The sequence below is a fragment of the Manis javanica genome, chromosome X (genome assembly GCF_040802235.1).
Source record: "Manis javanica isolate MJ-LG chromosome X, MJ_LKY, whole genome shotgun sequence".
In the NCBI taxonomy this organism is placed as follows: Eukaryota; Metazoa; Chordata; class Mammalia; order Pholidota; family Manidae; genus Manis; species Manis javanica.
Genome location: NC_133174.1, coordinates 107,721,366 through 107,745,254, shown reverse-complemented (window position 1 = coordinate 107,745,254; position 23,889 = coordinate 107,721,366). Strand labels below are relative to the sequence as shown.

At 45.8% G+C, this 23,889-nt stretch overlaps 1 protein-coding gene across 1 annotated transcript in view; it reads left to right on the top strand.

The window, feature by feature from the left end:
- The first annotated feature begins 283 nt into the window (after positions 1-283).
- DOCK11 (dedicator of cytokinesis 11) overlaps positions 284-23,889 on the top strand; it is a 168,240-nt gene continuing 144,634 nt past the window's right edge. The window contains 1 exon segment of the mRNA XM_073227341.1: positions 284-676. Coding sequence (XP_073083442.1) covers positions 575-676 — 102 coding nt within the window. The 5' untranslated portion in view covers positions 284-574.

Genomic DNA, 23,889 nt, shown 5'->3' with positions numbered 1-23,889 from the left:
CCCAGCCCTCCTACGGGCACTGCAACCCACCACCTACCCCCCCACCCCCCCCACCCCCCCCACCACACACACGGACGCACGCACGCACGCACGCGCGCGCAAAATGAAACAGCCAGAGCTCCCCTCCCGGATGCTGCTGCACCAGCACCTCAGCTGCGGGCGGAGCCCGAGACGTTGCCACTTCCCCCCTCTTCCCTCGTGACCCTCGCTTCCCCCCTCCCCCCGCAGTGCTCCCTCCCCCTCTACACAGCCTTCCTCTCCAGTGGACACACCCTCCACCCCGGGCGGGTCGCGAGCGAAGCTCGCTCTCCTGGGGAGGGAGAGGCCGCCGCCGCCGCCGTGGGGCAGGACGGGGAGCGGGCGAGCCAGCCGAGGAGGGAAGGAGGGAAGGAGGGAACGAGGGAGGAGCAGCGGGAGGGAAGGAGGAGCAGCGGGAGCCGCGCCGCCGCGGAGCTGCGATGTGGCCGGTCGGCCGGCGTGTAAACAGAGGGAGCAGCAGTAGCAGCAGCAGCAGCAGCAGCGGCCGCGGCCGCGGCCGCCCCGGCCCGGCGCAGTGAGTACGCCCGCCGCTGCCATGGCCGAAGTGCGCAAATTCACCAAGCGGCTCAGCAAGCCCGGCACGGCGGCCGAGCTCCGGCAGAGCGTGTCGGAGGCCGTGCGGGGCTCGGTGGTGCTGGTGAGTGGCCGGGGGACGCGGCGCCCTGGGGGACGCGCTCCGGGCGGGAGCGACCGGGTGGCTTTCCCGCGCGCTGGGGCTCGGGTTCTGAACGGCGCTCGCGGCGGCCGCCTAGTGCGCGACGCGCTCGCTTTCTCCGCTTCCGTGAAGTTTTCGCCCTGGCCGCCGCTTGCTGCAGTCCGGGTCCCAGGCGCCCGCTGACAACAGCGCCGCAGCTGCCGGGCGCGGGGAGGCGTGCGCCCTGCTGGACGCCGACGGGCCGTGGGGGCTCGGAGGGCTGCGTTGGAGGCGGGCGCTGTGAATCGGAGCCCCGGCCGGGGGAGTGAGCTACGGAGCGGACCTCGCGCTGCTCTAGACGCGGCACAAAGAGCGGGGACCTAGGGATCGACAATACCGCGATTCCCTCCCGCGGGCACCTGAGGCAGCTCAGGCGGAAGGATGCGATGAGCCCTTTGCACAGGCACATTCGCGCGCGCGCACACACACACACACACACACACACACACACACACACACACACACACACCGTGCACACAAGCGCGCGCGCGCACGCACACACACACACACACACCGTGCACACAAAAAAGAACCGCACCCAGAAAGCCCCGGGTGCCCAAGCTCCGTGGGCGAGGAGAACAGAGGAAGCCGAGCGACTTCCTCCTGCTGCTGGGGAGAGGGAGGTGAAGGGTGTGTGAGGGGTGCTGCTGCCGCGGAGGGAGGGGCTTTGGAAACAACGGGGTTCCGGGGCAGGTGTGTGAGGGCTCGGCCGCTGCCAGGCGAGGGACCCTGGAGCGCTCCAGAGGCAAGGAGGTGGGGCCGTGGGGTTTGGGGGAAGATGGTTTGTGCCAGTCCAGGGATGGAGGACCTGGAGTCAGCCCCACCGCCCAGGGCCAGGGGTACCTCCAAGCCGGCAGGGCTGGGGGATGGGGATTTGAAAGCGCTCTGTCCCCCTGGGAACTCTCCCATCGCACTCTTAGCCCCATCTTGATTGTCTGACTCGGGAGGAAGGCGGACGGGTGCTAATGGGCACTGGCTCCTCCTGTTTTTGAGGCGCTCGTCGTCAGTTTTCTGGACTAGCAAGGGAACCCTAAATAAGCAGTCAGGCTGGTTAATTAGCGTTTGTTTTGTTACTTTGGATTTGGGGGTTTTTGCTCGCTCGTTTTTGTCTCCGTTTCCTCTCCTTACAGCGAGCGTGTCGTCTGCCGTGTTTGAATTTCACCCGTTAAGAGTGGGCTCTTTTTTGTTAAAACAACTTATCATCGGAAGGGAATTTAACAGCTTTTCCTTGTAATTTTTCTGTTGATCTTGTAGAATCTGCGATAAAAGCAACATTAAAGGGAGGCTAGGGGCCTGATCCCAACAGTGGGGAAAGTTCACATTACTGGTAGTTCTGGAGGAGTATCAAAGGTAAAATACGTACCTTTGAGATAAAGATCTGATCCTCAATAGCTACAACTGTGCAAAGCCAAGTGACTTTAAAGAAATCTCTCTCTCCGTGGCCGGATCCTTGAAAGTTTATCCCGCTGTTCAGCACAGCTAAACCCATACCTTTAATGTTGTTTTAATGGACTTGGGTTATTGTGTGTCCCACTGACTTTAGAATGAGGTCCTGTTGGGGTCAGATTGGAACCTTGATTGTCATCAACAGCCAGTTTAGGGAGGATGGCAAGCTGTTTGCAGGGCATTTATACCAGGGCTCTAGTCTTGGGTGATGATTAAGTGAGTCAGTCCGCCGAGCACAGGAACTGCTTTCCTAAATTCAGGAAGAAAGCAAGCTTTGCTTCAGCACTGGTGGCTGGCCCTCTACCACAGCGTGTGAAGGGAGCCTGTGAAGTGGACAGACAGATGGCCTCAAGAGAATAAATGGGACACAGCAAACCTCCACTGGGATGTGACCAGCGTCTGACCTGCCACCCTCAGCGGCAAAAAGTTAACATTAGCATTCTTGCCTAAATTTCTAGTTTTAAAAATAATTTGGGGTAGCACAGGTGCACCTGACCCTTCCTAACCAGTGACTTTGTGGTAAAGCTGGAAAACCTGTTAGGAGGGGGAGACTCTTTGGGGAGCCACTGCCTGCCTAGCTGACTTGGCACGGAGGCCACAGATTTTTACCACGCAAGGCACAGGAATGATATTTATTTACTACTCTGGTCTGTGATCCACTTTGAGATTTTGTGAGTGGAGAACAGATTCTAGGAATCTAAATCAGTATCTGTTGGGCCCCTACTGTGTGCAAGACACAATGTTAGGTGCCCTGTAATCAGAAGGGAATGTGATGACTTTCCTTAGTTCCCACCTGGGTTGGGACTCTGTGTATGTATTTGTCAGTAGGACATTCAGATTATGCACACAAATCTATGTTAGGTTATTCATAGCACTTTAGTGAGTGCTATTTTTGAGCAGTTCACTCAGTTAATAAATAAGGAAACAGTCATTAAATGGAGTGGATTCTCCTAAAAGGCTCTCTTTCTTGGCCCCTGCTTTTCTGACACAGAGCTGTTAACCAAAGTTAGCAAAGCCACGGGTGGCTGGAGAGCAAGTGGACCATGTTGCAGCTGCTACCATAACTTCTGATTCTTTGCTGATTTAAGCCCCAAAGTGTTTATTAGGGACAGCTGAGGTGGGAGTTACACTTGCTGCTATAAACCCAGGACACTGACACTAGGGCTTTGAACATGCAGTCCCATATCCACAGGACTTTACTATGGAGCAATTCCTGGAACAGGACAAGCTTTCATGTGCTGCATCTCTCAGGAAAACTTGGAAAACCCTTCAAGGTGGAGAAATAGACGGTATTTCCTGTTTAGATTTTTTTTTTTTTTACTATTACACCCCTTGCTGGCATGTTGTTCACATCGTTCAGTTTTGCTCACTGTTTGAAAAATTCAGGAGGCCTGGGCTGTAAACAGCACGTAGTGGTGTGTTCAACCCTTTGTTCACATATTAGTGCTTCCACGGGTTTATTAACTACGTAACGAAGCAGATAGAGACCCTACTTCATTGCTGCCTTTTCTGGTAAGTTTGGCATTTTTACGGTCGGTTTTAACCCAGGCAAAGGGATAATTACAGAATTAACCACCGGCAGAGATCTCTCAAGAGAGGTTTGGGGAAGAATATTATAACTGAGAGTGTATGTGATTAACAGGTGTTTACGTATACACACATTTAACATGCAGAGTTTTCCTGCTGTTTTTGTTACAGTTCAGAATATAGCTAATTTGTACCTCAAGGGGAACAAAGGCATTTGATAACACCTGTTGCATTCTGGCTGCTCTTAAGAGGAGTCATTGTGTCAGCTTGGGAAAGTCATCTTGTAGGTGTTTAAATACTGTTTTGCTGCTGCTGAACTTACCTTCAATTCCTTGTGCACCAAAGGATCAGGAAAGCGTTGCTAGATATTACGGGTTTAGCCCCTTGAGGCAGGACGGTGCGTACACCACTCCCTGGCTGGCCCCGACCAGATTTCATGTAACTCTAGTAGAGAAAACCTCTCCAAAAGCTGAGAATGGCTGAAAACCGTGTGCAGCTGTGGACGCCCCCTACCTGCCACACACACCTAGCTTTGCGTGGAATGTTCTTGAGGTTCACATTTAGGGAAGGCCTGAAAATGAATCAGCTCCCCTGCTCCGCTCCCCCTTCCCAGGGGAATTTGTGGAAGGTTCTTAATATAGGACAAAGCAACACAGTGGAATAAAGCCAAGCGTTTCCAGTTCTCAGACTTAGCTCTGCTCTGAACGAACTGAGAGGCACTACTCCTGTTCGCTTCTCCAGGTTAGGAAACCCCAGGGCAAGTCATTCCTGGAGGATCTGTCCCAAAAGCGCACTGCAGAGTTTACTGACTGTGAAACCAGAGGCCACCTCACTGATCCCTCTTTGAAGCACCAAATGGTAGAATTTGTTTTCTACGATGAACATGTTAAACAAATTTTCTGGGTTGATTGTTTTCCCATCATCAGTAAGCCTTCTAAAACAATGCTTATTGCTTTATTATGTAGTAAATGCATGTTTGTTGTAGAAAAGTTAGAAAAACAAACAATTATCATATATTCAGAGGGACTCTGTTAACATTCTAATGTATATATGTTGAAACTTCTGTCTTTGTGTGTGTGTATATATGTATATGAAGACATGGATTGAAGAAATATATCACAAGCTTAAATGATTTCACTTACCAAGATCTTAGGAACATTTCTTCATATCAATAAATATAAATCTACATGATCATTTGGAATGACTGCCAGAAATTCCACTGTGGGTGTACCATAGGCAATCATCCTTTATTGTTTGCTGTTTTGAGAATTTCTAGTTTTGTGGTGGTATAAACATGAGTTGTCCAGTACAGTAGCTATTAGCCACCTATGGTGATTTACATCTAAGTGTAAATTAATTACAAAAATCAGCTCCTAACCTGCATTTGCCACAGTTCAAGGGCTCAATAGCCACATGTGGCTAGTGGCTACCACACAGGACTGCACAGATAAGGACCATCTCCATCACTGCAGAAAATCCTTTAGGGCAGCGCTGCTATAAACATGAACTGAATGAACATCTTTGAGCAGACATTTTCAAACTTGCCAGATTGTCCTTTTAGGATAAATTTCTAGCATTGGAATTGCTTGCTCAAACATTTTGAATATTGAAAACCCCTCTTACACATGCTGCTAAATTGCTCTGCAGAAAGTTGTTACTATTTACTCTTTCATCAGAATATGGAAAGTGTTTATTTCCCATCTTCCATCCCAACACTGGTTATTTATTAATATTTTAAAATCTTTGTCATCTGATAAATAGTACATCTCTGTTCTATTTGCATTTCTTTGATTATTCTTGGACAGTTTTTCATTATGTTGAGTAGCCATTTGTGTTCTTTTGAGGGTTTGAGAGAACCTTCTTACAGACTGATTTCCTTATTTGTAGTTCTTGCAATAACCATCTCCACCCCCAAGATTCTGTTTCGATAAGTCGGGTGGGGCCAGGCATTTTTTTTTTTTTTTAATTCTGGACTGACTTTTTTATTGAAAAAATATTCTGGGTTAAGAATCAAATAATTTTAGTGCGCTCTCATTGGTTCTGCATTGTTTTTCTTTAATTCTATAGTCTGTTGTTCACAAAGCAGCTTCATAAATTTAAAAAAAAATGTAAATTGGAATTTTGTTCCTGTTTCAGGCCTCCAATGGCTTTCCATTATACTTTGAATGAAATAGACATAATTTGCGCAAGATCCTGTATAAAATCTTGGGGCCAGGCATTTTTAATGTATTTTTAAAAACTACCCAAGGTGATTCTGATGTGCACAGAAGCACTGATCTAGACCACTTGCCCACCCAAGGCAGGGGCCCCTGACAAACGGTTATTTAGTTTCTCCTTAAACACTCCCTGCCTATTAGACCACTCTGTTGGAAAAGGTTCATGAACTTGGGCTCCGTAAGTTTACCACCAGCCAGGCCTAGCTCTGCAGTTTGGATCCACACAGAATATGTTCGCTTCCTCTTTCACATGACAACCCTTCAAATATTTGGAGGCAGTCACCATGTCATTTTTAAAGCCACTCTTCACAAAGCCAAAGAGCCTTCATTCTTCACATGACTTGGTTTCAGGATTCTTCCCTGATCACGGTCACCCTATTCGGGGGGGTCTCTTCCAAGGTTGCAGTGTCCTTGAATTCGAGAGGCAGAGCCCTGGGCTTGAATCGGACCTCTGTCACCTGCTTACACTGTGAACTAAGGCAAGTAACCAGATCTCATTTTCCTCATCTGTGAAATGGGGATGAACAGTTCTACCTACTTAGCGGAGTTCTTGGGAGGATTAAAGAAGGTAATATGTGGAAAGTGTCTGATGTATAAAGTGATTCGTAAAGCTTAAAGAAAGAGATCTGGTGGGGGGGAAAAAGTGTTCTAGAAGGGTCTATCACAAAATACAGTGGAGGAGGTGGGGTTTCTTACCCATTCTGGACATGGGTCAAGAAGTCAGGGACTGTGTATTCATCTCTACTCCCAGTGGCACCCACAGTGCCTGGAATGCTGTTGGTACCCAGCAGGTAATACGCTGGCAACAATATATTGGATGGATAAGGTGTTGGGAGGCTGGGTAACTAGTTAAAATATAGTTACACAGTTCTGGACAGAGATAACGAAGGCTTTAACTAAGGCAGTGAGAATGGAGATAAGGGTGAAGACGTAGGAGATGTTTGTTTCACTGATAATATTGACAGGATTTGGTGAATTTTGAAGGGAGAGTATGGGGGAGGAAGAAGTGGGAGGGAGAGAGATTGGAGATGGAGTCAAGACGACTGAGGCTTCTCAGTTTGGGTGAACAGCAGGGGAAGCTTGTTTGGTGATAGAGAAAGGGAAAAGAAAATGAGCAACCCCAACTCTCGAGAGGGTTGGCGGGGCAGAGCTAGGTTTCAGTGAAGCAGGGTGCTCGCAGAGAACATTCTAGGGAGAGGCTAAGCATGTAGTGTAGTGTTGTTGTTTTGGCAAAAGATTAGGGTTCTTGGGGGAGAAGAAAGTGTTCCAAATGGAATCAGGAAAGGGAGGAAGAGCCAGGACTGAGCTGACCCAGATGAGATGAGATTGTAGGCGAGATTAGCTGATTAAAGAGGTTTGCACCTTTGGGGGTGATTTGGGAAGTGGGAGGCAGGGCTGGGAGGAATGGGCTTGGAGGCCAGCCCCAGACTTCCAGTTAGAGTGGCTCTGGGAAGTTAGGTCACCCCCTGGGCAGCTCGACCTGCCAGGGTTCAAGCAGTTGGGGCCGAGAGGCCCATAGGCCTCCTTTCCCCAGGTGACTGAGGCAGGCGAATAGGATGTTTCCTGCCTGAAAGTAACTCACTGGCAGGAAGGGAGATTAGATGTATGCAAATGACGGAAATAGACAAGATAGAAGCACAGGGCAGGAGACTGGTGGTTCTGCCTTGCAAGTTCGGTTAGTTCATCGTCTGCACTCACACCCCCGCCCCCACCCCCCCCACGCTCTTTTTCATGATCCTTAATGTTTTTCCAGAGTTTGGTTCTTTTTGGCTTCAACAATGTTAAATAGGTCTTCGCTGATGAGCAGTGTTAATCTCTATGGCATTTCCCACATTTGACCACAGAGGCTTCTTTTTAAATTTTTTTATTTTTTATGGGAACGGAGAAAGTAAATGATTAGTAATTTAACACTGAGAAATTTGTATATAGCAGCCACGTGTAGCTCTCCTTGCCATTCTTTTCTGAGACCTCTATGGACTATAAGAAGTGCTTGCCACCTTCCAAAATCCCCAGTGTCCCAAACCTCAGGAAGCCCCCTTGCCTATCTGTTGGAATTCAGTTCAGAGGAGTCAGGAACCTACCTGGTTTTGCTTTCTGCTGAGATACAGGATGGCCAGTAAGGCATGTTGAAAATGATTAGCTCTTTTTAACATGGAAGGGGAGGCCAGAAACCACAGGAGGGAGAAGGAGCTAGAACCATTTCCCCTTTTCTGTAAAACCTAATGGTGACTTTATGACACATACCTCTTTGGGATTTAGATCTCTTGGTGTCCTTGAGCTTTTGACAGGAGTGCAGAGGGGCTTGTGCCTGTGTCAAACTAGAGCCAGATGCCATGATTCTTGCGGGGCCCTACCCTGAAGGCTCCCAGATCAGTAACTGGGGCAACGAGCCAGGCTCAGTTAGCTCCACTGCCTAGAAGCTCATGCTTGTCAGAGCGGAGTGGTTACAAGTGGGCCCTGGTAGGACGTAGCACAGGTTCAAAGTTCGACTCAGCTACTTACTAGCTGAGTGACCTTGTGCCCGTTATTTAACCTTCCTGTGTCTTGATAACCCTCTCAAGTCAAGGGCTTGTTGAAAGGCTTAAAGGAGTTTTGCACGGGAAGCCCTTAGAGCAGGGCTTGACACATGGAGAGCACTCATGACTGGTGGCTCTCATTACTATTCCCAGGTGTCTTACGGTGGACAAGGGAAGGGCCTCCAGTCTGCGGAACATGCATGCGGGGCCCTTGGCAGAAGCACTCACCTTTGTGACAGGCTGTTCAGGGTGGGTTTATGCAAAGGGATGGATAGAGGAGAATTGGGCTCTGTATGGAAATGTAGAACTTCAACGCTCTTTGCTATCCCTGTCAAAACTTTACTGACATCCCTTACACTCATTAATCCTCACTTTCGAGAATCAAGTGGATATTGCAGCATTTTTTTAATTTTGTTATCATTAATCTACAATTACAGGAAGAACATTGTTTACTAGGCTCCCCCCTTCACCAAGCACCCCCCCAGCCCACACACCCCATTACAGTCACTATCCATCAGCGTAGAATCACTACTTGTCTTCCATGTGTTACACAGCCCTCCCCATGCCCCCCCCACATGCCAATTATACATGCTAATTGTAATACCCCCTTGCTTCCCCCCACTCTCTTATCCCTCCCTTCCCACACATCCTCCTCAGTCCCTTTCCCTTTGGTAACTGTTAGTCCATTCTTGGGTTCTATGATTCTGCTGCTGTTTTGTTCCTTCAGTTTTCCTTTATTCTTATACTCCACATATGAGTGAAATCATTTGGTGCTTGTCTTTCTCCGCCTGGCTTGTTTCACTGAGCATAATACCCTCTAGCTCCATCCATGTTGTTGCAAATGATAGGATTTGTTTTCTTCTTATGGCTGAATAATATTCCATTGTGTATATGTACCACATCTTCTTTATCCATTCATCTACTGATGGACATTTAGGTTGCTTCCATTTCTTGGCTATTGTAAATAGTGCTGCGATAAACATAGGGGTTATCGAAGCATTTTTTTTTTCTTTCCCACTTCTGCCTTTTTTTTGTTGTTATCATTACAATTACATGAAGAACATTATGTTTAGTAGGGTCCCGCCTTCACCAAGTGCCCCCACAAACCCCATTACAGTCACTGTCCATCAGCGTAGTAAGATGTTGTAGATTCACTACTTGTCTTCTCTGTGTTTATTGCAGCATTTTTTAAAGGAATCAAGTGAATATTGAAGTTCAGATACCTTTTTAAAGATCTATTTTGGAAACGTGTATTTGAGTGGAAAAAATTTTAAAGCTTAAAGGTCTCCTAAGAAATTAATGTACTTTTATATTTGGCTATTCTGGTTTTGTGGTAGCAGAGTAAGTTCTGTTAGGAATCATGTGTGCAGGTTACCAGCAGAGTTGATGTTGTGGAAAGTAAGCCAGCTGTTCCAGGGACATGTGCTTTATTGTCTTATGTATGACCTCACACAGTCACGCCCAAATTTGCTATTAATGATTTCCTGCAATTCTTCACCTTGTTTTTATTGTCCATTGAGTTTATCACTCACAAGAAGTTGTATTTTTGCTTTTCTTGAGACAGCTTGTGTTGGGCTGTGTATGTTTCAAGCTGCTGAGAAAGGTTTGAAGGTGCTCTGTTACTTCAGCATCCCATCATGTTGCCTTCCCTACTGAGTGAAATATTTCACTGGGGGAGATGTAACTAAGAAGTCAAGTGTTCTTCCAAGCCTCTGAGACAGAACATCTTTATTTGAAGTGTTGCAGTGAAGTGTGTCAGGAGGCTAGGGAATACATTTGTATACAGTGTTCTTAAGATGATAACAAGACCATGTATTCTGATGGACCCACTCTTATGAAGAGTTACAAATGCTGTTAGGTGTCTGACCTTGCATATTCTTGCAGATCACTGTTAAACACTGCACTGGTGTCCCCCACCCCCCGCCGCCTTCTGCACGTGGGGAAAAGAGGCATGGTTTCAAGTGAGGCAGGTTGTAGTCATCCATATTTACGAAATGACAGAACGGGAAATGAACTCCAGGTGCCTTGAGTCCTTTTGGAGGAATCAGGTGAAGAACCCCTAGCTCCTGGGCCAGATTCTGCAGCAAATCAGGTGGAGGAAGTTCTTTTTATGTGGTGATGATCTCTTTCTATCGGGAAGCAGTGTTTATTTCTGCAGAAGCTTAGGTCTCTTCAGCTGGAGGTGAGGGCCAAAGAAAAAACAAGAGGGGTGGGGTTGTTACTGAGCAATGTGGGCAAGATCAATATAGATTTTTTTCTTTGCCAAAGTAAGCCTGAGGATTCTTGAGAACTGTTTGCAATTGGCTGCTCTTGGTTTCCCTGCTGTTTGAATAACTCCATGGAAAAAAAAAATCTCCAGAACACTGGCTCTGCAGAGGTACCTGGGATCACTTTCATGGAACCGTTTTTATGATTTTTTTCGAGTGGGTTAGTGCTGTCCAAAAATAACAACGTATATATGTCTCTCCATGCCGTTTATATTTGTAGCTTAGTTTTCCCGCTTGAGAAACTGCCAGCTGTATGCCTTGCAGGACCTGGTTTCAGTGTTCACAGTGAGCAGTAGAGTGCTGTTGGCATAACCAGTTTATTTTCATAGGTCAACAAGTTCCTAATGCTTCAGCACATTAAATGGTTTCCTAGAGACTTGAAGGAGGGAATGCCACCTTCTCAAGGTGCCTAACTTAGCACCAAGAAGTAACTGAAGTCCAGAAGGCTCTGAATCAACTGTTGGAAAGGTTGAATTCAATCATTATTTGAAAGCTCATAGGAATAGCTCCCCCCTCTGCCCAGCAGCGTTTAGTCATGCTCTGTTGCTTGTGGAGCATTGCTAACCTGACCGAAGGGGACAGTTGCTCCTCCCTGACCAGTGACTGTCATGACTGCTTGCAGAGGAACTTTGCCTCTGCCTGCCCCTTCCAAGTGAAACGGTCTGGCAGAGTTCTCACCAAGAGAGCCAGAAGAGAATCCCATAAGGCTTCTCGATTCAGTTCTGTAACTGAAGCCTGGCTGTCTCCCTGCTTCCTTCTCTCCTGTCTCTGCATGCAGCTGAAGCCACTGCAGTGTCCAAAGCATGATGATTCCAGGCTCAAGAGACCAGCCTGGGCCTAAGCAGGGGACAGCAGAAGACTCTTGATTCAGAGCTCGGGTTCTGGGCCTTGAGTCCTATAGACTGCTCTTCTGCCCTATCTTTACCATCCATTTCCGGTTAGTGACCGGAAATTTTATCCTTCCGGTTTTTATTTTCCTCCTTATTCCCTTTTGTCACTGTCCCAGTCGTGGTGTCCTTGTCTTGACCCCCTCCCCTGTATCTAACCCCCTGCTTTGGTTTTCCAGCCAGTTGCCCAGTTCCTCTAGAAAGTTCTGGTCTTGCTGCTGGTCCTGGGGAGGGCTGCTCTACCCACACGTTGATCTTAAAACAGCTTGAGCTCAGCACAGTGGGAGTGCGGACTGAAGGGGTGAATCTGCTTAGAGAACTCAGAGGAGACAGAGTGCTGGGCTGAGGAGGTCCAGCCGGTGGCCCTGCCAAGGGTTGATCTAGACGCATGGCCCATTAGTTTTCTATGGCTGCTGTTAACAAATTGCCACAAACTTAGTGTCTCAAAACAACACAGATTTGTCATCTCACAGTTCTGGAGGTTAATTCTGAAATGGGTTTCACTAGGCCAATGCCTAGGTGTCAGCAAGGCCTCATTGCCTACAGAGGCTCTAGGGGAGAGTCCATTACCTCACCTTTTCTAGCTTCTAGAGGCCGCCTGCATTCCTTGGCTCATGGCCCTTTCCTCCATCTTCAGGCCCACAGTGGCTGGTCAGGCCTTTTCCCCGTCATGTCACCCTGACACGGCTCGTGTCGTCACATCTGATTCCAACTCTTCCACCTCCCTCCTTCCCTGAGAACCAAGCACCCTTATGACCACACTGGTCCTGCCTGGATAATCCAGGATCATCTGTGCATCTCACAGTCCTTAACTGAGTCACCGCTGCAGAACCCCCTTTGCCATGTAAGGGAACATATCACAGGTTCCAGGGGTCAAGATGTGGACATCTTTGGTAAACACTGTTCTGCCTACCGCATGGGCATTGCTGGGGGAAACGTGGAATTCTGGACTCAGCTGAGTTCTAAGCCCGGATACCAGTGTTAGGGTGGCGGAGGAACAGGGATCTGATAGACTGGCAAACTGTTAGCCAGGTGCAGAAGTCTTCACAGAATTAGAATTTTGAGAATTTTGGCTGAAAGAAAGCAATACAGGCTCGCAGTCTGCAATTTCAATTTGGATGTTTTCTTAAATTCTTCATAATTAGAACATTTTTTCCCCCCACAGAACTCTCTCAGTCTGGAGTTCTTGTAAGTGGGCACTGCTTTCAGACTTGAGGTGTTTCAGGATACGAGCTGGCCAGACGCTTAGTAGGCACTTAGCCAGCTTGGGCCTATGGAATTTTCCACCCTCAGCTGACGAAAACAGTAAAGAGGTAAGGGTTGTGAGGCAAGTGTGTGTGTTTAAAAGAGAAAGGGATGGTTTCACGTCACAGAGAATACCACTTTGGCAGGCAGGCCCCAAGACACTGCTCATGCGTCCTGTGCGGGAGACACTTCGCCCATCCTGAAGGTCACGTTAGGCCGGGCACGGCCTTCTTGCATTTCCAAGGTAATTGCAGGACACTTTCCCAGAGCTGGATTTCTAAAACATATGATTAGAGAAGCAGAGAGAAGGCCTGGAAAATCTCTCTGATCCCTTCTGGTTTCATGATGGTTTGTTTCAATTGAGAGAATTCTGGCCTGGAAAATCTCTCTGATTCCTTCTGGTTTCATGAGGGTTTCAATTGAGAGAGAAATGAAAACTTCCTCTCTTCACCAAATCCAGTCACTGCCATCAGAGAGACACTTATCACAAAAGCTTCCTGGCCGATCCCATTTGCATTGGCCAATCTATATAATGTCCATGATGAGCTGATGGCAGAGAGCTTGACTGCCCTGAAGAAGCACTCTATCCTAGACGTGGCTTGCGTTCCATTTTTAAATCAATGCTAATTGGCCATAGCAGTATTTCTCTGAGGCCTGGCCTGTCTTTTTTCAGGCCCTTGGATAGCTGACCTGGCTGTAATGCACTGAAAATTATTATGTGAAAGGTTGGGAGTCTCCCAGATAGTGTGTAAAAATCTGTAGAAACAAAGTACACATTAACCATCTTTACTTTGTCCAGTTCCATTTTCCCTTTTCCCTGTCTCAATACGAAAACAGTTCAATTCTCTTTATAAGCCGTCTCAATTTTAAAAAATTCTGATGTGTTTTCAATGGAATTACCTTAATTTTTTTTTCGATAAAAAAAATATATACTATTCATCTCTAATCCATAAAATGCGAAAGAGTATTAACTGTAGTCCTATTTAAATCTCTAGAAACTTGTGTTCATTTTCTCCAAATTATGGACTCTTTCCCTTCAACCTGGCCTATTATATTATGTTTCATATTGTTTTACTGATCTGTTGCTTTCTTTTTTACTGGCCCTCATCTGACCTTCATAGCTTTTGGGTAGGAAGCATTCAGTCGATGAGGTGCGTGACAGAATTGACGTCTTAGAGCTCGGGAACATCTGGGGCTGTGGTATATACCAGAAGGAACTAGAAACCAAGGGTGTTGTTGGACAGGGAGGGAGAGAAAGAGAGAGAGCGAGCTGTGCTGAGCTGTGGGAGATAGCTGCCTTCGCTGAGGGAAAAGATAGTTATTTTCCTTCAGTTCATGCTAAAATCCCAAAGGAAATGCTTTTAGAACTGGTGCTTGAATTAAAGAGAAGCAGAAAATCTATTTCTACTGATTTCTTTTTAATGGATTAAATCTATTTAGGACAAGGTGGTGGGGGTGGGGAAGCAAGACAAGGACTTAGTCTGAGGAAACTAAAGGATTAAACAAGAGTTAAGATGAAAGGAAGGGTTTTTCTTTGTGTGTGTTCCATTATAGTAGACCAAGAGATCAGAGATTAAAATATTAACAATATTTAATGAGGGTAGCAGTATATTTTTAGATTCAGACAGGAAGAAATCAAACCCTTTAGAAATCATACTAGATAAATGGAACAGTTTTGTCTGGGACAAATAATAAATGGGAGTAGACATTGATTCAGGCGATGGAGGGCAGTACACATTGTCAGCTTGCGTAAATCAAGACCCCAAAGCAATTAATTAAGGAATGTAGAGAATACTTGTGTGCAGTTCTCCACTGCAGATGCTGACTGGAGCCCAGTTCTCCAACTTAGATGGAGGTCAGAGACTTGTGGCCGCGTATTTCTTTTGAGAGCTAAGGGTGGGGGGACTCACGTGCCAGCTCGGCCTGCCCTACTCCATCCTTGGGTGGAAGACGCAGCAGCATCTCACCTGTTCCCAAACTCATCTTTCCTCAGGCAGCAAAACCGGCTGGACAGGAATGGTAGCTATTGGAGGCTGCCCCTCTGGGCCCTTGAGACTCTCAGAGTGTGGCCCCCACTGGGGCTGGCTTCCTCTTAGTGATGTCCTCTCCCTACAGAGTTGCTTTCTTCCCCTTTCTACTACCCACTAACTGTTGTCCTCTCATTCTGATGTTCTTCAGCTGCTGCTCGTGGTGTTCATCTCTCTGCGTGCGGCCACCTTCCAGGAAAGTCTTCTGCACGTGTGGCTCCCTGGTCCAGCCCTCCCACCATTACTCTCCCATAGCCAGCCCTTTTCTTCTCCCTTCCTCCGTGAGCTGGGGCACTGCATTCTACTGTGGGCACACTCACACTCTTCCCTTCTCATCTTTTCCCTCACCTCTTCCTTCCCTCTCTCCTCAGTGTTTGGTCAGAAAGTGTTGTCCATGGGACAGAGCCGTGGTTTGTTTTTTTTTAACCTTTTCTTTAGCCAAGGATGGAAAATTCCAAAGGCCTGAGCTAGCGATGGCTGGGTGCCTTTTCTGGAAGTCCAATGGCCTGGATGCCAAGGGAATGTCATGGAGCTACGTATCTGGCAAGGTTGTCCCCTAAAATGTCCTGGGTTTGGATTGGGTTCCAACTAAAAGAAGTGGAGGTTCTATCTGGAGAATTATGAAATCGGAATGAAGAGTTTAAGAAATGATATAATTACAGCCACAGAGCCCAGTTTACGTCACTTTGTTTTTCCTGCTGGGGTGAGTTGGGAAAGAGTGGCCTTTGGCTTAGTAGACCTTTCAAAAGCGAAGCCTTCCGCATGAGAGACAAAGTTCCTGTAGCTCAGTTTAATGGAGGACTTTGCTTTGCTGGGGTAATATTTGGCAGAAACCACACCCGTTTTAAGCGTCCAGGTACATCTCAAGAGTCGCTTTGCTAGGGAGCAGGAGCACCCGCCCGGTTGACACCAGGTGGAGCTGAGCCGGTCTACCCCACCGTCACATTTCTTGCTGCCTCCCTGGAGAAATCATTTAGGCAGGATTTTGTCTGTGTGTCCCTAGAGGTTTAACAAGTCAGGGTGGACCATCTCGACAGTGAGCAAAAAACTTCCGATCTTGAAATAGCTAGAAGTTGACCACCACTCTCTTGCCTCTCAGGAGAGGATGAGGGAAAATTATAAAATCCTCAAACCCGTAAAAAGTACCAGCTCTACCTGCATTGGCCCCACGTTACTGTAAATTTGCACCAGATTTCCAAGCAGGCCTTCATGCGCCTGCCTTCCCGTCCACCAGTAAGGCGCCTGTCCCCCCTTCGAATCTCTTCTCCCACCACATCTCTTCCTGTGGCCTGTGTTCTCACCACGCCAGATCATTGCTGTTTCCCAGATGCACGCGATGTTTTCTCCCGTCCACGCCTTTGCTGAGGCTGACTCTTCCTTCCTTCCTGCAGTACACCCCCACCGCACCCCCAGCCCTTCCCTCCTAAAGGGAGCCCTGTCTCTCCTGCAGGGCCTAGGTCTAATGGCCATCCTGCCCCATTTGCCTCAAATTGCTCCTTCTGCAGGCTAACCGCCTCCTCCTGGTTGTACTGGTTTCCTGTGGCTGCTGTAACAAATTACCACAGACTAGGGGGCTTAAAGCAACAGATTTATTTTCATAGAATTCTGGAGGCCAGAAGTCCAAAATAAATATCACTGGGCTGCACTCCCGCTGGAGAGTTTAAGGGAAAGATCCCTTCCTTACCTCTCTCAGCTCAGGTCCCTGCCAGCATTCCTTAGGTTGTGGCTGCATCGCCCCCGTCTCTGCCTCTGTGATCACATGGCATTCTCCTCTTTCCAGCTTTGTCAAATCTCCTTTTGCCTCTTTCTTCTAAGGTCATTTGTGGTGGCATTTAGGGGCCACCCGGATAATCCAGGCTGATCTCCACATCCCAGGACCCTTGACTCAATCACACATGGAAAGACCCTTTCACCGTAAGGTAACATTTGCAATTCCAGAGATGAGGATGGAGGCATATTCTGGGGGGTGAAGGGAGAACATTTTTCAGCCTATACCGCTATTTCTTTAGTTTTAGAGAGGATTGATTTCATTCTGCCTCTTAACCGTAGTTGCTGACAACCTCTCTGGGTCATTAGAGTGTCAGTGCTTTAAGGAGCTGGCAGGAGAGTGGAAAGAGCTAATGCACAGTAGTAGTCAGAGTGCTAGAATGTTCCGGCTATTCCACTGACAACTGTGTTGCCTTGGGCAGGCTATTTAACTTTGTGAACTTCCTTGTGTTCATTTGTAAAATGGAGACGGGAATATTGACCTCACAGGGCCATGCAGAGTTGTTTATAATAGCAAAACAAGTAACCCCCAAATTGAAACAAATGTTCAAGAGTGAGGGACTGGGCAAGTGTTTATCTAGACAGCAGAAAACTATGCAGTCATTAAAATGACATCAGCATTTATTATTGACATGGGTAAGAATTTAGGTTTATGTAACAGCATGCAAAGTATGGTCGTATTTTTTACAAAGTAATGTGTGTGTGATACAAATGAGTTTAGTTAATCACTCTGTGCCTCAGTTTCCTCATCTGTTAAGCAGAGATGATAAAACTGACCTCACAAGGTTGCTGTAGGAATGAGTAAAATAATAAAATAAAGCACTTTAGAACAAATCCTGGAACACAGGAAGCACTGAATAAATGTTAGCTATTATTGTTACATTCAAAGAAACCATTCTCAGAGTATGTGTGGGGATTTATGATGTATGTGTGTATAGGTAATATTAACAGTGTGTATGTCTGGGATTATGAGTAAATTTTATTCTTTATATTTTGTTTTTAAATGTTTATTCATTTGTTTTACATTGACTGTATTAGTTTCATAGTCAGAAAAAGTAGAATTCAAGACATGTTCCATTCTTTCAGACTTGCTGTATTTATGCGATGTACATAAAAAGTTTACGTGGCATATTAGTACCTGTGTAGTAGTTGGCACAATGCTATTGTTATTAAGATAATTTCCCCTATAATGCCGCAGCTTCTTGCCTATTGCTTTGCACATCCCACATTTTCTTTCCGTTGAGTCAATAAAATTAGGGTGGTCCAGAAAGTAGAGACTTCAATTCCCATTGGCTTTTCATTCCTATCTGCTTAAGTATCCCCCAAATTTTGAACTCAAGGCATTCTCTATAAAGTGAGGTTTCGAAGGGTTTATGTGGATGTATGCACACACACATACCACATGCATGCTTGCACATCATATGCATCGATATGTTTTATATTACCTTTATAATTTCTGACAGGCAGAGATGCCTACCGTGAATTTTCTGAAATGTAAACTAAAATTGCTGTCATCTTTCTTGCATGTGAAATGTGTCTCAGGTTGCTGACTGTAGTCATCCTTGGCCGACATTAATACTGTTAATCACAAGAGGAACTTACATTTCAAATGAAGCTAATTAGTAGGTGCCATGCATCGATATTGCAAGGGGTTCTGGGTGCAATTTTCCTGATTTTGAACATGCTGTATCTTTGTTCTTTCCTTAAAAATAATCTTAGACTTCTTGTGGATTTCAGAAACACGGGTAGGAGAGTTACCGATGAGTGAGGAGCTTTGAAACAGAAGTTCTTGCCTCTGACATTTTGGATAATTAGATTACAGCGGGCATCTTGGTGAGCAGGGTCTGTTTTCCCCTCTCAACCGTGTGTCTTTTTCCTAGCAGCATGCACATCCTAGAATTCATTTCTTTTTTGTTGCTTCTGTCTTCTCCCTACCACATTTCTCACTCCTTTCCAAACCCCACTCTGATCATGATTTAAAAGTGCCGTATAAAAATGAATTTGTTGCATTTTCCTTTAATGTATCCCCTCTATCCCTTTCAGCATTTAAACTGAGTTTTGAGTATTCCCTCTTCATAACTTAGAAAGTAGGAGGGGGAGGGAGGCAATGAATAGGTGGAGCATAGAGGATTTTTAAGGCAGTGAAACTACTCTGTGATTCTCCAGTGGTAGATACAGATCATCCTCTATTTCTCCAAACCCAAAAGAATGTCCAACACCAGCAGTGAACCTAAGGTAAACTGGGGGCTTTGGGTGATTATGATGTGTCAGTGTAGGTTCATCCATTGTAACGAGTGTGCCACTCTGGTGGGGGCTGTTGACAGCTGGGGGAGGCTGTGCATGTGTGGGAGCAGGGGATACATGCGAACTGAGCTCTCTGTACTTCTGCTCAGTTTTGCTCTGAACCTCAAACTGCTTGAAAAAAAAGCCTGTTTTTGAAAAATAAGGTGCAAGAAATATTTTTTTTTTGTAAAAAATAAACTTAAATGTAGTCCTTTTGTGCTTTTGTGAACCTTCAGTTTTTCTGTCGATCCAATGGTTCTAAGCTTTTGTTTCCCCAGCCCATGTAGTTTGGAAGGTTTCATTTCCAGCTCTCTCGCTACCTTGTGTGGCATAAAATTATGAAGAGTAGTAAACGGGGATTGATCCCTTTGAAGGCTTTGGATGGAAAGTGCTAGGGAAAAGCAGAGCAATTCTGTCGTTAGAGTGGAGGCACTATGAGTCAGAAATTTTAATGTTGACTCCTCACTGTGTGACCCTCGAGGCAATGCACCTCGCCAATGAAACGGTGATGAGAACCACCAACATCAGGACGAGGTACCTGCTAATCAAATTCAGCCTTTGTCACAGCTGTGTTTGCCCCAGGACTCTCGGGCCTTGTGCAAATCAGATAGATCATTTAGCACACCTTAGGGGAATCTGATTTTTGAATAAACTTGATTGGAATCCTTTGGCAAAGCAGACAATCCCTTTGTGATGCAAATGACCACCCACTAATTCATATCCTTTGTAAGGTAGGATTTAAGGCTTTTTTAGGTTTTTATAACTCCTGTGCCATTTAAAATCAGATTGTTTTGGTGCCGGGGGCGAGAAATTCGTTCTGGGAAGTTGCATTAACTCCTTATGCCCTGAGGAAGCCGTTTAGTGAATTGTTTCTGGGAACAAGATAGTACCCTTGTCACCTGAAAGGTTTAAAATAGCCTTTGTACGGGGCTCCTTAGTTTCTGAAAGAACATGACTCATTCCTTCATTATAACTTGAAAGAAATCCAGATGTCAGAGGGCACGGGAAATGGACTTAAGTTATACTTCTAAACACCAATATTGGAGGATTTACATATTAGGAAACCAAAATGATATGGGTTAAAAGTCGATATTTGGAGTCACTATATTAGGATGTGGCAGAAAGGGAAAGGGGGTAGGTTGGCAGTCGTTTCTAGAATATTCCTTGGGGGAAATTCTTGCTGGCCGCATTATGGGTCTGAGTGCCGGCTGTACGCTGTGTACCATAGGTTGTCTCATTTTGTCTAGGGAGCCTACCCCATCCTAAGCCCCCACATTTCTGACTGCCTCATGTTTACCTGTGACCCCCATGATGTTTCTTCTGCCAGCAACTTAGGGTTGCTTCTCTCCTCAAGCAGCCTTTGGAGCCATCTTCTGCATAGGACCAGTGAAAGGAAACTAAGTGTGCTAGAGCAAGTCTTGCATTACTGTTGGGAGATGGATTGCATTCCTGTGCCTCTTAAAAGCCACGTTCTTGACAATATAAAATGGGGCTGTGGAGGGTGAGGTTGTCCAAGTCTGGGTCAGCCTTTGCCTGTCATTGACCTCAGTGGATGCCACTTAATAAAAAAACAGATCAGGGCTCACCCTATGGAATCATTGCTTAATATTGTACATGACTCATTGGAACTAGTGTTAGAAAATCACTTCCAGATGTGTAGCAGAATCTTTTCCAAAAGGAAGAAAACTCTGGAAAACTAGGCTAGTTTTCTTGCTATTATCTTAAGGCCAGAATCAAGTCTTCTGTATATGGTTTAGTCAACATATGTTTGGAGTTCTACGTCCTATTCACTTAAGACTGGCACCCACATAAATGGGGCAGCGTCCAGCCCGCCTCCTTACCCCATCTCAACTGACCTCTCCACATCACCCATCTTCTCAGGATGATGATGAAAGGTCTGGATGCCTCACCTAGTCCCTCAGGCGCTGGCCTCATTCTTTATCATTACCAGCAAACATTCATTGAGCATTCCTCTGTGAAGGCCTATTGCCAGGTACGGTGAAGGACGGAAGGAGTATCTAGTTGGAGAGCAGCAGTAGTAGTGTGGGTGATATGCGAAAGTGAGTGAGAACGCGAACTCAGGTTGAAGTGCCACTTTCTGGTTGTGGAAAATTGGGAAAGTCACCCTTTTTAAGTCTCAATTTCTTTGTCTGTAAAATGGGAGTGACAATGATCCTAATTCCTCCTTCATAAGGTAAGTGTGAGGCCTCAATAAAATAATCCACGGTGAACACTTGGCCTCAAGTGTTACCTGTTATTGTTCATCTAATTTGCTCCCTGGTGTAGTTTGTGTGGGGAAGAACATCAAACGTTGAGTTGTTGACTGATGCCCTGCAAGAAGCCACCACGGTGTTTGATTTTTTTGAGGTTCTCTTTTAATTTAATTCACTCTAGCAGAGAATTCACTGGCTTCCCCTGCTCGCTGAATTTGCAGTTGGGCCCTCTTAAAAGAGGTGATGTGTTGACAGATCTTGCAGATCACGCAATAGGCAAAAGGAAAGTATTTGTAAATAGCACGGCCTGGAGCTCTTGCAAAAAGCCAAGCCTGCTTTTTATAACAAGGTGTTTTTGGTAAATAAAATCTTATGTTTTCCATCCTACTTTTATTTCACACCTTACCTATTATCACACTTACCTATTATTGAGCAGTTTTTTTTTTATTGAATCAATCAATTTGTTTCTCTACTAGAATGTGATAAAAACATCTCTAAAACTTGAAAATCACATTAGAAAAGGTAAAGATCTAACCATCCCTGTTCAGTAGAAATTTATGTCTCTATTCCTTTTGAAGAGTTAAAAATGGTTAGAAATTTGTGAAACTGCTACAGTTGAGCAGCCCTGGTTAGAATCCTGACTGTATTAGTTTTCTATTGCTCCACAGCAAATTACCACAAACTTAGCAGCTCAAGATAATTTCTCATACTACACGTTCTCTGGGTAAGAAGTATGGGCAGGGCTGGCCCCTCCTCGGGGTTTCACAGGTGTTGGCAAGACTGTGTTCTCATCGAGAGGCCTTTTCCAAACTCCTTCAAGTTTGCACAGTTCAGTTTCCTGTGGTTGTAGGGCTGACGGGTCCTGTTTTCTTGCTGGTTCTCAACTGGGAGTGGGGATGGCTGTCAGCTGCTAGAGGACGGCCCTCAGGTCCTAGCCATGTGGGCCTCTCATAACATGGCAGTCTGCTTCTAAAAAGCCAGCAAGTGATTGTCTCTCTCCAGGAAGGACCCAGTCGTTCTTTTGGGGGATCACCAGGTTAGGCCAGGCCCACCCAGGACCATCTCCCTTTTGATGAACTCAGGGTCATTTTATTCGTCATGTAATAACAGGAGTGACATCCCACAGTATTCACAGATTCCCGCTTCCACTCAAGAGGAGGGGATTATACAGGGCGAGTGGAATGGGGGCAGGGACGTTACAGGGGATTTTAGGATTCTGTCCACCACACTGACTGTATCACTCACATATCCAGGTTGCCTGACCTCTGTTAGTCTTAGTTTTCTCATTTATAAAATGTGAGAGATGATAGTATTTTCTACCTAGGATTATTGTGAGAGTTAAATGCGATAACATGTAATGCATTTAGCACAGCACCTGGTGCTTATTAGCAAGCTTTTAGTAAATGTTGGAATCGTGGTAGAGAGAGCTACTTTTCTTTCTCCTCTTGTACTTTTCCTTTCCCTGACTACCCTCCCGCCCAAGATGAAATGGCTTTGAAGGTGGAACGTAGGAGCATATGCTAAAAGAGTGGAAAGGTTTTTTCCCCTTAAGATTTAAATCCTTGAAAAAGGATTTCCTAAGAATAAAGGTTATTTAACACTGAAACTTCTAAGCAAGTTGTTTTGGAATGGCTAGGCGAAGGCCTTCCTACAGATAACCCTTCTCATTTGATTATTTGCTGAATGAATGCATGTGCCGTACACAGTTCATGCTCTCCCCTGCCACGGGGTTTGAGATTTCCTAGTTAAGGCAAAAAGTTAAAGATATTGGTCTACTTACGAAACAACAGCATGGGTAGGTCAGAGATCTATAATTGAGAAGAACTTGGATAACAAATGCTTCCTTTGTAGAGCAGCAAATAACAAGACTGCAGGACCTGCCCAGCGTTTCTAGCCTTTAGTGTAAGAATATTCAACAGTTCAGCCTCAGAATAGTCATGAAATTCAGACTTAAATATATGCACATAAGCTACCGAGGTACAGCCATTTCAAGGTTCCAGAGCCATTCCCAGAAAAAAATGAAGCTGTGTTTCTTCTTCTTGTTGCCTGCAGAAATTGATTATTTTCCAAGTATTTTTTGGAGTGTGAATTCCCACGTGATAAATAGTTGTTTAGAAGCCACATTTTGCGCAGGGGAGGGAAAAAAAGGGCCGAGACACAAGAAAGGCAGTGCCTGCAATTTACAAGTGGAATCACTTCTGGAGAGGATGGGAACTGCCCTTGGGTGTCAGTTTTCATAATAATGACTTATATGTTCCTTTCCATTCAGTAGTAACAAATGTGCCCGTTATCTGCCCTGTCCCCACCATCCCGCCTGCCCCACGGGGCTCACCTGCCACACCCAGCCTGAGTTCGCTTTCTGGGACTCCCATTAGTACACAAATGTCCTACAGCATGAGGTGGTGCCCAGTGGGGAGCGGGAGCCAAGTTGGGGGAGGAGTTAGGAGTTACCTCATTGAGAAGACCTCAGTTCTTGTTCCTTTATTTGCAGAAGGGAAGTCTGAAAAGAGGGGTATAAAGATTCCCTTCCCCATCTATGCTTTAGGGTGTCTGCTCCCTAAAAACTTTACCTGTACCTTCTCTAAAAAATAAACTTGATTAAAAACTTTTGTGTACTAGAGGACACTGTCGAGAATGAAAGGCAATCCAGGGAATGGGAGAAAATATTTGCAAAGCATATAACTGATAAAAGATTAATACAAAAACAACAACAACAACAACAACAAAACGACCTGATTTCAAAATGGGCAAAGAACTTATTT